The sequence below is a fragment of the Tarenaya hassleriana genome, unplaced genomic scaffold (assembly GCF_000463585.1).
Source record: "Tarenaya hassleriana unplaced genomic scaffold, ASM46358v1 Cleome25, whole genome shotgun sequence".
Classification (NCBI taxonomy): domain Eukaryota; kingdom Viridiplantae; phylum Streptophyta; class Magnoliopsida; order Brassicales; family Cleomaceae; genus Tarenaya; species Tarenaya hassleriana.
Window position 1 is genome coordinate 9635 of NW_010965775.1, and position 15137 is coordinate 24771.

A 15137-nucleotide genomic window follows, 5' to 3' on the forward strand; every position below is an offset into this window, starting at 1 on the left:
TTGAAAGGTGACAAAGTTATCCTCAAGTCCTGGGTTCGATTCCACTGGTGGGGAGGGATGTAATTTCTAGACTAAAATGGTATATATACAAAGACTGATCTCAGGTTTAGAGTGGATGTAGTCGGACCGAATGCCCGAGGAATCATTCTGGTTATAAAAAAAAAAACTTTATGAAACTTCGTGGTTAGAGCTAAGGCGAAGGAATAAACACATGCACATGGCATAACCTGTTCTAAGCCATTTTCATATATATATATTTTTTAATCTGTTTACAAAAAATCACGTGTATTTGTACGTGTTGTGTATACGTGTGTGTGTATATATATATGTTCATCTCAACAAATAAACAGTCATTAGTATTTTCATCATCTCAATTTGGAAAAAAAATGGAGTCCGAATATCGAATGTTATATCTGCAACATGGATACCAAGCAATTGGCATATAACTTCTCTCACTTTTTCCTACGTGTGTGCGCTTTCATGTATTGTATCGGCCAATATTAAATGGAATTAAGATTCGGATAAATTAATAAAAGCTTGCTAATTAACATGCATGCACGTGTACACCAAAATAGTGGCATACTTATTAAGTGTTTGAACGCTGAGTACTAATTATGTGATTAATTAGTACGCGCAAAGCAGCACATGGTGTGTCTCTTCCCTCTCGTTAGACCATCTCATCAATATGTTAAAAAGAAAAGGAAAAAAAACTAGAAAATGTCAAATTCATCATTACCCCCACTGGATGATCCATGTATCCTCTCGTTCCTGTGACACTCGAATTGGATAACGAAGAATTTTAAAAAGTGGGGTACAAAACCATCGATCCATTCACTGTCGACGTCGTTTTCTTTTGAATTTATCCAATGCCGTCGGGCATTGGTATAGAAACTCTCGTGACTTGACGAATCGCGACCAAGTTTCGCCGGAAAATCCCCGTTTTTTCACCGATTTTCTCACCCAACTCTAGATCTACACCAAAACATAGACGATTTACCTCCTCGGACTCGTAACTCGACTGATTTACACAGTCCGAGTCAGGTCCAAAACCTTACCGTACTTCCTCCTGTCGATCTGAGCACCGCCGATGATGTCGCACCGCCGATCTTCTTCCAGATGGCCTGCTCGTCATCGATTCTCGCCTGAAACACTTCGAACAACACATCAAAACGCTCAGACCTTAGCCAGGGAACCTCAGACTCACCTCGATCGTGATTTGGCCGTCGATCCGCCTCGCCTCGCCCGCAACCAAGCTCTGATACCACTTGTAGGTGGTTCCCGGCCTTCGATCTCTCACCACTCTCTCACCAACACTCGTTTTATCAAGAACAGATAAGATAGAAGAGATGACACGATATTTACGAGTTCAACATCGAGCGTAAAGCTCGGACCTACGTCTCGGGAAGAGGAAGGCATGTTTGTAGCTAGGGTTACAACAGCAAGAGACCACCGGACGCCGCCGAACGACGCCGGCAAACACTGAGTCGGAGCTCGATAAAGAGAGAGAACCTCTCAGCCGAAAAACCGAAAAACCGTTCAAATGACAAAAAACAATAGAAACCCTTAGGATTTCATTTACAAGCGAAAAAGATAATAACGCCCCTCCGTGTTTTCCAAAGCCTCTGTCTCGAACCAAGGCTTCGAGACCCTCTGCTTGAACTAGAGGATTTGCTGAAGACTCGACAAATCTCCACCTTCTTCTGCAAATCCCTGCAAAACCTGCAAACGGGAAAACACCTAAGAAACCACGCCAACAACCCTAGCACGTTGTCGCTTCCCTTTTACTTCCATTAGTAACTCTACCTCCCGACACATTCTAGGCGTATCAAACATGTCGTTCTAATAGAGTTCTTAGTGAGCGTATCAAACGTGTCGTTCTAACACGCAAATCCTAGTCTACCCAAAACGAGTGTCCGAGTGTCCCTCGACACCTCCCGTTTCCGAAGACTAACGATAACCTCGAATAGTTATGATTCCCTAGACCGTCTACATAACTCACTTTGATGAAGTCTAAAACTTCACTTGTGCGCCCTCGAGAGTTAACCCCGACATCTACCCGTCTCCCGAGTCTAACCCGACTTCTCCCGAGACTAACCTGAATCATACTACCGAACCCGCTAGACAACCTAACCATGGATCCCCGTAGAGTCTACACCACCTATGAGTTAGTGACTTCTACCCACGGACCCTAACCTGCCAACTAGGATTGTCCCACGGTTTTGTCCCACGGTTTTGTCCCGTGAAGACGCTCCTAGTCATCTACGATGCTCCACCGAGAATGAAACACGTGAGTGCACGTGCTCCACCTCGAGAGGGAGTGTCCTAGCGCTCAACCTACACCGACTCTACCCGGTGACCCGACACCTCCCAGCTCACACTATCTCCTGAGCATCATACCCGAGGAAGCTCCACCTAAATGTGGAGACCTCACCTCCTGACCTACCACCGAGAACCGAAGCAACTTCGGTTACTCCTCCGAGTTGAATCCCTCCTTCTACCTCGGACTCTCCCTTCCTCATCATTCGGGACCTACAACTCCTTCTTGTAGTGTCCCTACCTACCCACGGAACTGAGCACTCCACCTGGTCCATGGCCTTCTCCTGCAACCCGATTTCTCGGGTTTTGCCCAAGAACCCTAGTCCTTCCACCATATCCCTTTCAGGGTATCCCGAGTTAGAAAACTAACTCCATCATCCTAACCGCTACCCTTTTCTTCCTCTACCGACACCTAGGGTTCGGATTTACACCCGAAACCCCAACACAAGGCACATCCTACTAGAGAAGATTACAAAACATGAGGTTCCTAGCACTTGACTCCTTGTTTGTCTCTATTTGAGACCCGGAACACCCGATGCCTTAACCTTTGGTCCTATTGACCATGGGAGAAGAATCGTATGGCCTTCCTTAACCTCGGTTTCCCGAGTTGGAGTATCTTGGCTCACCTCACCTGCCTTCTCCCAAGGGATGCTTTATCCCTAACCGAGGACTAACCGGTAACATTAGAAGTATCCTAGGATGACGTACCTGAGTCTAAATTGACTCTACACGGAAGTGACTTAACCGACCCTAGGAGTGACTAAACCATGACCTAAGGAAAGAGACCAAATCCTAGAGGACTTAATCCTAGGTATATTTCTACCTAGTCAGACCTAATGATCTCTAAACTCAGCCTATAAGACTTACCCTGGGTATATTTCTACCTAGCCGTGCTTGATACACTCTAACCCTAGTCTATCGGTCCTAAACCTAGGTATGTCTCTACCTAATCAGACCTACTAGACTAAGAGAACACAACCTAATGGGACTTAACCTAGGTACTCCAACCTAAACCGATCTAACGGACTCTATCCCAAGCCTAACACAGACTCCAACCTAGGCACACCTTACCTAAACGGATCTAATAGACTTTAGACTAGACCTGATTTGACTTAACACAAGGTATATTTCTACCTAACTGACCTCTTAGACTCTCGCACAAACCTGATTGGACTTACCCTAGGTATATTTTACCTAACCGACCTATTAGACTCAAAACACAGCATATCTTAAAACCTGATTACGTCTAACCAGACCTAACTTAAGGCTAATCTGACCTGATTACGTCTAATCAGACCTACACCGTCGAGTCTACATGGCCCCCAACAAAGTCCTAACTAGTCCTACGATCCCGAGTCTACCTAATCCCTCACAAAGTCCTAATCAGACCTAACTCAAGTGCTATCTAGACCTCTAGCATCCCTAGTTAAACAACCAAAAGCCCAAACTAGACCAGAAAACCTAATCAGACCTAAGTCAATCCTAATTGACCTAATAATCCCTGATTAGTTACCCTAAGTCCTAGTCAACTACCTAAAAGTCCTAATCAACAAACCTAAGCCAACCCTATTGACTTACCAACCCCTGATTAGACTTTTAGCACCCTAATCAGACCTGAACTAAGCATAATTGACCTAATAAATGCCTAGAACCATCGCCTACAGACCTGTCCTGATCTAAACCAACCCCTACAGACCTATACCTAGTGATTCTAGACTTAACCAACTCCTAAACCAACCCGTTTTAGCCAAATCCCAACTAATCAGACCTAACCGGTCAAAGTACCAGACTCTATGACTCAAAACAGACATCCAGAAGTCCTATCTAGTCCTAAGCTAGATAATCCCTAAGTCTACAATCAGATTCTAATCTGATCAGACCCAGATAATGTGTCTATAGACATTCTAAACCTCTAATCAGACCTAACCAAGCCTATTTTGACTTAATTACCTACTGATCAGACCTAGATAAGCTAGACAAACCCAAATTTGACTTGAATCAGACCTAACCAAGACCCAAATAGCCCTTACAGATCTATACCGATCTAAACCAGTCAATTTCAGACCTATACCAGCCTATTTAAGTCTAACCTAATCTTCTACCCAGCTAAATAAAGTCAAATCCAACCTATTCAGACCTATACTGAACAGAAAACCGGAATCTATGATCCACATTAGCTAAATCGAGATCTATAATAGGTCTAATCCTAGTGTATTTCACTAAACAAAGCCAAATTGGGTACTAATCCGACCTAACAGGGTAAACTGATCATTACATACCCTAACATACCCTAAACCAGTCCACTATGCCCTAAACCAGACACCATCAGACCTATTTTGGACTAACCTAACCCTAAACCAGTTAGTTCTAGTCCTAATTGTACACTACAGACCCTAAACCGATCTAATCTAGTCCTAAACCACGAATTCAGACCCTAATCCGATCAATACTAGTCTTATACAGATAAACCAGACCTAAATCAGACCTATTTCAGCCTATACTGATCTAGATTTACCTAAATCGAACCCAATTGATCTAGACCCGGATAATTCTAGCCCTACCGGATAAATCAAACTTATATCAGACCTATACCTAGTCTAAACCAGCCTCAATTGACCTCTATCGGACTTAATTAGCCTAAACCGGTCTGAGTTAGACAGAACCGAACAAATCAGACCATTAATCAGACCTAAACCGGTCAGAACCGGTCTGATTTGACATAAATTGACCTAGATTGACCTAAACCGGACTCAATTGACCTAAATCAGACTTGGACTGGCCTAAACCGGACTCAATTGACCTAAACCGGACTTGGACTAACCCGAATCGGTCTGAACCGGTCCAATTGACCTGAATTGGTCCGGTTTGACCTAACCGGTCAACTGTTGACCAATTGTGGTCAACGATTTGACCTGAACGACCTAAATCGGTACGATTTTAAATCAAACCAGGTTTAGTTACTCAATCGGATTTAAACCGGCTAAACCGGTCTAAACCGAAAATCCTAATTTCGGAAACGTGAGCCGCCGAGTTAACTCGGTCGTTGACTCATACCTAGAAGATCAGGAGAAAAAGAAGCTTAAAGAAGCCTCGACTTCTGGTATCTTCGTTATAGAGGCTAACTTGTTTATTTCTACATCGTGGATATTAGATACTGGATGTGTCTTGCACATTTGTGGAAATGTGCAAGAGTTGCGAGGAAGTAGACAACTGGCGAAGGGAGAAGTAGATCTCCGCGTTGGGAATGGAGCAAAAGTTGTTGCATTAGCCATCGGGACTTATGATCTAACTTTACCTTCTGGCCTTGTATTGGAGCTGTATGATTGTTATTTTGTTCCTGCTATCAGTAAGAACAGTATATCGATTTCATGCTTAGACTCGGATGATTTCAGATTTGTTATTGAGAACAAAGGTCTGTCCATTTATAGAGGTGATTTATTCTATGGTAAGGGTTACCGGTTTAATGGCCTTTATATTTTGGATAACGAACCATCTAGATACAAGTCAATCTATAACGTTTGTACCAAGCGATTTAAGCCGAACGACTTAAACCCGACCTATCTCTGGCATTGTCGACTTGGTCACATCAATGAGAAACGCGTAGCGAAGTTTCATTCTGATGGACTTCTTGATTCTTTTGATTATGAATCAATCGAATCGTGCGATTCTTGTTTGATGGGCAAAATGACAAAATATCTTTTTTCTAGAAAATGAGAACGGACTACAGAGTTGCTAGAACTCATACATAGTGATGTATGCGGTCCTATGAGCTCGCCCGCTAGAGAAGGTTATCTGTATTTCGTGATTTCACTACAATTATATAACTACGACTACGATCAGATAATTACGATCGTGATTTCACTACGACCATATAACTACGACTACGATCAGATAATTGCGACCGTGATTTTACTACGACTACGACCAGATAACTACGACTACGATCGGATAAGTGTTTTTCCATGTATGTGGAGGAAAATGAAATTCATGCAAGTGTTTTTTATGTAACAATCTATCTTTTAGAAATCGGAACGTTTTGCTATTTGATCTTATTTTTTCTCCAACATTTTCTCTATCTCCTCTATTTCTTACAATTTATCTAATATATTCAAATACTATTCTGGTTGATTTCTTTTTCTGTGATATTCTGATCATTTTTTTGTATGCAAATAAGGTATTTGATGAAATGTTTGTAAAAGAAAACTGTAGAAGATGACTTGCCGTCTGTGAAAAATGACCTACGCTCTGCGGTAAATGACCTACAGCCTACGGCAGATGACCTACGGTTTGGTAAATGACCAGCGGCCCGTGGCAGGTCATCTTCGGCACCTACGGCTTGCGGTAGGTCACCTATGGTACATGTCTCACCTGCTAACCTGCAAGTGTTTTTTCACGAAACTCATGTAAGTGTTTTTTTATACTTATATAAGAAAACAAAATCTGTATAAGTTTTTTTCATGTATGTGGAGGAAAACAAAATTCGTGCAAGTGTTTTTTTATAAATGGAGAAAATCTATAGGTTATAATAATATAGAAGGGTATGATGGTCATTTTAACTTAAAAAAGTATAGAATACAAAGATTACAATAGTAGAAGTATAGAATGCAAATACATTTTTTTGTACATTTATACAAATTTTTCCAGATATTTTTATAACACCGTCGTAGGTGATTTGACCGTCTTTCTTCTTTCCTTTCCTTGTACATCACTCCATCTTAATTCAATTTAACTTCATTAAATATGGTCAGGTTTAGGGTTTAGAAACATATACAATTTATAGAAAAATCCCCACGTTTACAGCCATTGTAAACTCTAAATATGACACTCTATTTCATATAAGATGACTGGGAAAATACAAATTAAAATATGCACCATAATAATAATAATAATAATAATAATAATAATAATAATAATAATAATAATAATAATAAGAAAAGAAGAAAAAGAAGAAAAAGAAGAAGAAGGAAGATTCACATATTAAATATTGAACTTTAACCAAATAATAAGAACTTTAAGATGATTGGGTTTTTTGGATTATCCCTTAGATATATGTTAAAATTTGAAAAGTTTGGTTTTTATTTGTCAGTTTAAATATAATTGAGTATTTAATTTAGAAATGAGATAGTTGAGTATTTAATTTGGAAATTTGGTTAAAGTTCAATATTTTATGTGAATCTCCCTAATAATAATAATAATAATAATAAAAGTAAATGTTATTAATGAAGAGTCATTTTAGAGCGGCTGATGTTAGTCAAGTTTTACGCTTAATTAACATGCACCAAAATAATAAATATGACCCTAAACCCTTCATTCAAATCCCTGTGACACCTATTATTCGCAACACATTATGCTGTTGTTTTTGGATATAACAGAAACTTTTTAGCAAGATCGATCTGATCCAATTAAATCCGTAACTAACGTATAATCTTATGATCTCTACACATTAAAATATACATCTTAGCTCTATAAAGGTAGTTAATGTATGCCCAGAATTTGACAAGTCTTAAATTGTTCAATATTTCCATGATGTTAAATGGACAAAATGAAACATACCCAATAGCCACGCGTCCAACCATCACGCTTGAACCTCAGAAAGATTTTGAAATTTATTTTGTATGGGAGACCCCAGGAAAAGAAAGAGTTGTATAAATACAAGACCCCTAACCCCCCACTTTCCATTCCTCTACCTTCTAATCTTTCTTCTCTTTTACATTTTGGTCACCACCAAAATCCTCTCTTGTTATAAGGCTTCGAGACCAAAAAAAAAAAACAATTGTACATCCTCAATCATAATAATGTGCAGTTCGGAGGATAAAGTGGCCACAATGGCCAAATTCAACGGGAGACCTGTTCTTCAGGCAAGTGGGGGATCAAACTGTGTAAAGAAGTTGACAGCGCCGACGCCACCAAAGAGCATAAAAGCCTTGGAGCGCAAGAAATCAAAGAGCTTCAAGGAAGAGACGAGGGAGAGGTCGTCGCCGGGAAGCATAGCGGCGGTGAGGAGGGAGCAGGTGGCGCAGGAGCAGGCCCTCCGCAAGATGAAGATCGCTCACTATGGCAGATCTAAGTCTGCCAAGTTTGAGGCCAAAGTTGTTCCTCTTCTTGACCCTTTTCCCGATCATAAGGATGACAAGAGATACTGCAGTTTCATCACCCCTAATTCAGGTTCGTAATTTTAAGGTGGAAGGGCTGCTTTCAAACATGAATTCAGAATTCCTGGCTGACTGATGATGCTTGCAGATCCCATTTATGTTGCCTATCATGATGAAGAATGGGGAGTCCCAGTTCATGATGACAAGTCCGTTTCCTTCTCTTTACAAACAAGAAGAAGAATTCTTGAAAGCGTAATATTATTAAATTCCTCTGTTTCTAATGGCATGAATGAATATTTGGTGTTCCAGGACGTTGTTCGAGTTACTTGTGCTCAGTGGTACACAAGTAGGCTCTGATTGGACCTCAATCTTGAGGAAACGCCAAGATTTCAGGTAAAATTTTTTAAAAAAAAGAAAAAGAATATGATAGCCCAAAGCCAAAAGGCATTAACAGGTTGAATCTGCGCTGGTCTGTACATAGGAATGCGTTCTTGGAGTTCGACGCAGAAGAGGTGGCGAAACTAACCGATAAGCAGATGAGTGCGATTAGCTTCGATTACAAGATCGACATGAGCAGAGTCAGAGGGGTCGTGGACAATGCTAACAAGATCCTGGAGGTAAGTTCCTTTTTCTTTGTAGCTCCAGTTAAGCTTAAACCGGGCGAGAAGTGATTGTTGCTCAACTTGGGGGCAGATAAGGAAAGAGTTCGGATCACTGGACAAGTACGTATGGGCGTTTGTGAACCACAAGCCCATTTCCACCAGCTACAAGTTCGGGCACAAGATCCCGGTGAAGACATCCAAGTCGGAGAGCATAAGCAGAGACATGGTGCGAAGGGGTTTCCGGTTTGTGGGACCCACCGTGGTCCACTCCTTCATGCAAGCCGCCGGTCTGACCAACGACCACTTGATAACGTGCCACAGGCACCTCCCCTGCACCCTCCTCCCCACTAACATTTCTTTTTTGGTGTGACGTCCTCGAGCGGTTTGTGTGTGATTTTAAATTAATTATTAATGTAACAGTGTAAGATAAAGAAGTGGGTTTTACTGGAGTATTTTTTTTTTAAAAAAAAAAAGAGTGAAGGCAAAAGAATAAGAAGTGGTGGGAGGGAGACAGAGGGCATGTGTTGGGTGTCAGCAGCTGCATGTGAGCCATCTCACCCTTTCCCAATGATTCTTCTTCTTTACCTTTGCGTGCATGGGACCTCCCTCCATCATCATCATCATCATATAATATTATTATTCATTTGGATTGTGTTTTATTAATGTATGCACATCTTAGCTGTTGGTTTTTCTTCTTGAAATCTCAAAAGGGTGTTGTTTATAGATATGATTGATTGATCCTGCCATGTGCTTTGCTTCTCTGTAATGCTTGTTATTACCAACTACAAATTCTTGAGAAAGATAGTTTGACTGTTATCGATCGCCTCTTCAGCATTTTTTTTATATATGATATGAATCAAATAACAGCAAGAAGGAGAGCGTTTAAACTAGAACGCCTTGTTATAGCAAATCGATCAGTAGAAACATACGGTTAGATTCTCTCTATATATACGCTCTCTCTCTTTTCTTTCTTTCGACGTCACGTTGATTATAAAAACATGGAACTCGTATCACCTTTACCCTTTCTTTTACATATTCTAAAATTCTGAAAACATAAACACACGAACCCCTTATCGAACTCAAAACTCACTCGAGCGAATTTAAAACCACATTATATTTTGAATTTGTAATATTAAAGTTATGTAGATGATTGTTAAAAAGACAAAAAGTTATGTAGATGAGAAGGCCAGGGTGAAACCAATGATGGGTGGAGCCCCACATTGAAGCAGCGACAGCGATGTTCTTCACTACAAAGTAGTGTCTTGGAATCACAGGCTTATGGGATGGGCCTTCGTTCTGGTTTTGAATAATTGGGCGGCCGATGTGAAAGGCCCATTCCTATACATCAACAAGTCAATAAAACAAATGGCCCAACGCCTTCCTTCTGGTTTTAAAATGGAACGTCACCCGAGGCACCACTCTCTCCTCGAACCCTCCGGGGTTTCCATCGGCACTCCCTCCTTTTTCACTCTCCTTTGATACAGAAAGTGGCGTAGATTTTTTATTATTCAATATAAAATATTATATTATTTATAAGTAAAAAATATCGTAAGACATATTATTTAATTAATATAAATATATAAAATATAGAAATAATATCAAATCTAAATATTATGATAATATTTTAAAATATTTTTCATATCATGTATTCTCTACATCTTTTGATATCTTAAATCTCTATATATAAAGTTGAAATCCAGGTACGAGATATACTCAAGCAGCGGGGATTTTGGGACACAAAGGCAACAACTCATCATCTTGGAATCTCAGGAAATTATTGTCGATGAGGGAAACAGCACGTTCCTTCATCAAAATACAGGTACGGGATGGACAATCAGCTCAGTTCTGACTTGATGACTGGACAACACATGGATCATTGATTGACCATATAGGAGAGCTTGGGCCGAGACTGTTACGGTTGTCGAAGCACGCAAAAGTAGCAGAGGCGGTCAAGAATGGTGGTTGGTCACTTCCGGCGGCTAGAACAGAAACAATCCAACAGCTTCTGTTCTCGTTGACGAATACTGACCCGCCAAGACCGGAACTCGGAGAAGATATGGTACTATGGAAGCAAGACACTGGCGAATTCAAGCACAACTTCTCAACCTCGAAAACTTGGAACCTGATCCGTGCGAACAATCCCACGGTCTCGTGGCATCGTATGGTCTGGTTCCGAGAGGTTGGCTAAGGCAGGTTATGATGCAACGTTCGCCGACAAAGGACCGTTTGAGGAGATGGGGGCTCCAAACAGATGCTACTTGTATACTATGCGGGCTTGAGGAGGAGATGCATCAACACCTCTTCTTTGACTGCACCTACAACAATGATGTGTGGACATACTATGCCTCATGTTGCTGGGATTCTCCACCGAGTTCACTGCAGGATTGCATTAATTGGACTGCAGCAACGGGCAACGATGACGGGAAGAGCAGGGTGACAATCTCCAGACTCATCCTGCAGGCCACAGTGTACCTTCTTTGGAGTGAACGTAACAACCGAATCTTCCGGAACGACCCTAAAACGTCACATGTTCTGCAACAACAACTCGACAGCATGATGAAAACCAATCTCCTTTCGGTGAAGGGCAGGACAGGATCAACAAGCAACATGCTTCTGGAACACTGGTACTTTTTGACGGAACGAACTAGAAGGCGATAACGCAACACGACTAAAGAAGTAGGCAACTGACTGCCAATTATTTTGACCACTTGCATATGGGATTTCTTGTATTAGCTTGCTCAATGATTACTCAATACGGGGCTGTTTTGTAAGAATTTTTGAACTATACGGATTAATACTAAATCACATTTAACCAAAAAAAAAAGTTGAAATCCGAAAGGAGCTACCTGCCAAGATGGTGAGATTGGTCCCCCAATCCAGTCATGTCCTATATGTGCAATCGAACATATGGTGTGGGATCCTAAAACTGTATCCCACTTATGTTTCGAAGTTTTTGTATCACACCGATCTCATCCCATTAGAAAACTAATTTAAGGTCTATTATATTAAAAATATATACATAGGCTATACAAAAACTTCAAATTTTCTCGAAATTACAATCTAGTGCCAATAATTTGTTAATGTTTTAAAATTAATTTAATATCTTCTCGTAGCAGAATTTTTGTACTAAGTATATATTGTTGGAAATTATTTTATTTATTAATTTCTATAATGTAGGAAGTTTATTAACTTCCGTAAATAACTTACCCATTATGGTGATGGTCCAATATTTACTCCATGTTCTGCTAACTGTCTTTGATAACCACTTGATAACTGAAATCTTTTTTGATGGGAAAAAGACTATAAAGATCACGTATGGTATTGAGGTCCCTAAGCCAAGCAAACTTTCAGAATATACACCATCGTTATTGTGTTGCTCATGGTTTAGAAGCACCAAAATATTCAGATTTCAACTCAATTTCAATGGCTGGAGGTATGTTTTTCCGATCCAGAATTTTATTTCCGCATTCATGATCTTGTATGTTAAAGTGTTGCATATTGAAGATCGTGATTTAGATGAGTTTAAAGAATTTTAAACTTACATTTGGTATCAGAGCCGCAGTTATCCTCTGCCTTGAAAAATTATATTGTTCATGAAATCTGATAGATTAAATAGTACATTTTAATGCATCTATTATGGTTTTAAAGAAAAAAAAAATCATGTATTCCATTTCGTTAAGGAATATTTCGTTTTATGATGCATTAATCATTTTTCATCCAAATTTATGAACCTGTAAAATAGTGGATGAAATCTTCTGATCTTTTCTGTGCTAGATCATTTAGAAATTTCTGTAAAAATACCCATGATATATATATATATATAATATCTTGGTGGTTGTTCGAAGTAGATCTGTGGTATTTGTCTTCGTTTCTGTGATTCGGCGACGTATGATTATGTTCTTGGATTTGCTATCTATAGCGACATTTATGAAGCGACCTTGGTGATGACCGTTAGTCATGGTCACCACCGGAGTCATCATTGTCGTTAAAGAAAAAAAAAAAAGGGTTAGAGAACAGAGAAAGAGTCGCCGCTGACTGGAAAAATGAATCTCAGAAGATAACGAAGACAAAGGCTAGGGTTCCTGATTTATTAAAAAAAAAAAAAAAAAAAAAAAAAAAAAATAATTAATTGATGAGAATGGATCTCAATTGGGCTTGAACTTGGGCCATGGCTTAGATTAGTTAGAACAACCACTAGGCCGAAGTATTTGAGTATCTTTATTACATTTTTATATATTTAGATTCGTAAATGAATAAATAAGGGAAAAGAGTATGGGGTCAGGTTCGAACCCAGAACCTTGGCTTAGTGTATGGGAAGGCACAGCCACTGGGCTAAGCCTGTTTCTCGATATTATCTTGTCTTTATTTAATATATGTCTTGTGATTCGTATAATTTATTCAAATTAGAGAAAAGCCACAGCATCTCTAATTAGAATAAAATTATACATAAATTTTGTTATTGGATCACATTTAGTTAAAGACATTGATTGTAATTAATCACATTGATATAATGAAATTTATCCCACAGGAAATTTTATTATATTTATGTAATTAATTAGGGTGAAAAGTCGATTATGTTTCTTGATTTACCCACAGGGATTGAGAAATGAATATAATCTGATGGTTTCATCATTAAACTAAATGAATCTATTTGAATTAGAAACTTAGCCCACAGGTAGTTTTTATGTCATATGATTCATATTGTTGATGTTTTTACATTGGTAAAACGTCACATAAAGTTGCCTTAATTTTGTTAACATAAGCATGTATATTGATCTGTTTTGTGCAGTTTTTCAACCTGTGAATGTCTCTGACATGAAATGCGATATTCCCGAGCTCAAAGGGGATAACTATAAGGTGTGGAAGGAAAGAATCCTGCTTCATTTGGGGTGGATGGACATTGACTATGCTATTCAGAAAGACGAACCACCTCCGATTACTGAGGAGAGTGCGCCTGAAGAGATTGAACTTTATGAAAGGTGGGAGCGATCTAATCGCCTCAGCGTTATGTTCATAAAGACAAACATCTCGTCTGGCATTCGGGGTTCGGTCGAGCAGTATGACAATGTCCGTATGCTACTGAAGGCTATTGATGAACAATTTGAGTCTTCAGATAAGGCGTTGGCGAGCACCCTGATTATGAAGTTTTCCACTTTGAGGCTCACCAGTACCAAAGGAGTGCGTGATCACATCATGCAAATGAGGGATTTAGCGGCCCAACTCAAAACACTTGAGGTTACCATGTCTGACTCTTTCCTTGTGCATTACATTTTGAACTCACACATCAAAGAAAGGTGCAAAGAGGAGTTCAGATCTATTAGAGATCATACATACAGATATATGTTGTCCAGACATGGATGCATATCGACAGAAATATTTCATCACTTTCATAGATGATTACTCGCGATACATGTATCTCTACATTCTTGATAACAAGAGTGAAGCACTAGATGCTTTTAAACTCTATAAGGCAGAAGTAGAGAAACAATGCGGTAAGCAAATAAAGATCGTGAGATCAGACAGGGGTGGTGAATATTATGGTAGATACACTGAAAGTGGACAAGCACCCGGTCCTTTTGCGAAGTTTCTTGCTGAACATGGGATTGTTGCCCAATATACCACACCTGGTTCTCCGAGTCAGAATGGTGTAGCAGAAAGGAGAAACCGAACATTATTGGACATGGTGCGGAGTATGTTATCATACTCAAAACTTCCTAAGTCCTTGTGGAATGAAGCTCTTAAAACGGCAGTGTACATATTAAACCGAGTTCCAACCAAGGCTGTCTCAAAGACACCTTTCGAGTTGTTTAAAGGTTGGAAACCGAGTTTGCGACATGTACGCGTTTGGGGATGTCCGTCTGAAGTAAGAGTTTATAACCCACAAGAGAAGAAGTTAGACCCGAGGACCATTAGTGGCTATTTCATTGGATATGCCGAAAAGTCTAAGGGATACAGATTTTATTGTCCATCTCACGTTACACGGATTGTGGAGTCAAGAAATGCAAAATTTCTTGAGAATGACTTGATTAGTGGGAGTGACAGATCATTAGGAGAAAGGTCTGAGAGTGATCACTCTATTTCACAACCTTCTACTTCAAGTCACCTTCGAACTGTTGTCGTTCGTCGC

General features: G+C 39.8%; 1 protein-coding gene across 1 annotated transcript; it reads left to right on the plus strand.

Moving 5' to 3' along the window:
• Positions 1-7981: 7981 nt before the first annotated feature.
• On the plus strand, positions 7982-9826 carry LOC104816138 (DNA-3-methyladenine glycosylase 1). Its single transcript, XM_010544810.2, has 5 exons — positions 7982-8481; positions 8557-8614; positions 8718-8801; positions 8890-9025; positions 9102-9826. Exons 1-5 carry the CDS (start codon positions 8112-8114, stop codon positions 9378-9380), a joined length of 927 nt encoding a protein of 308 aa, XP_010543112.1. The 5' UTR covers positions 7982-8111; the 3' UTR covers positions 9381-9826.
• Positions 9827-15137: the final 5311 nt, after the last annotated feature.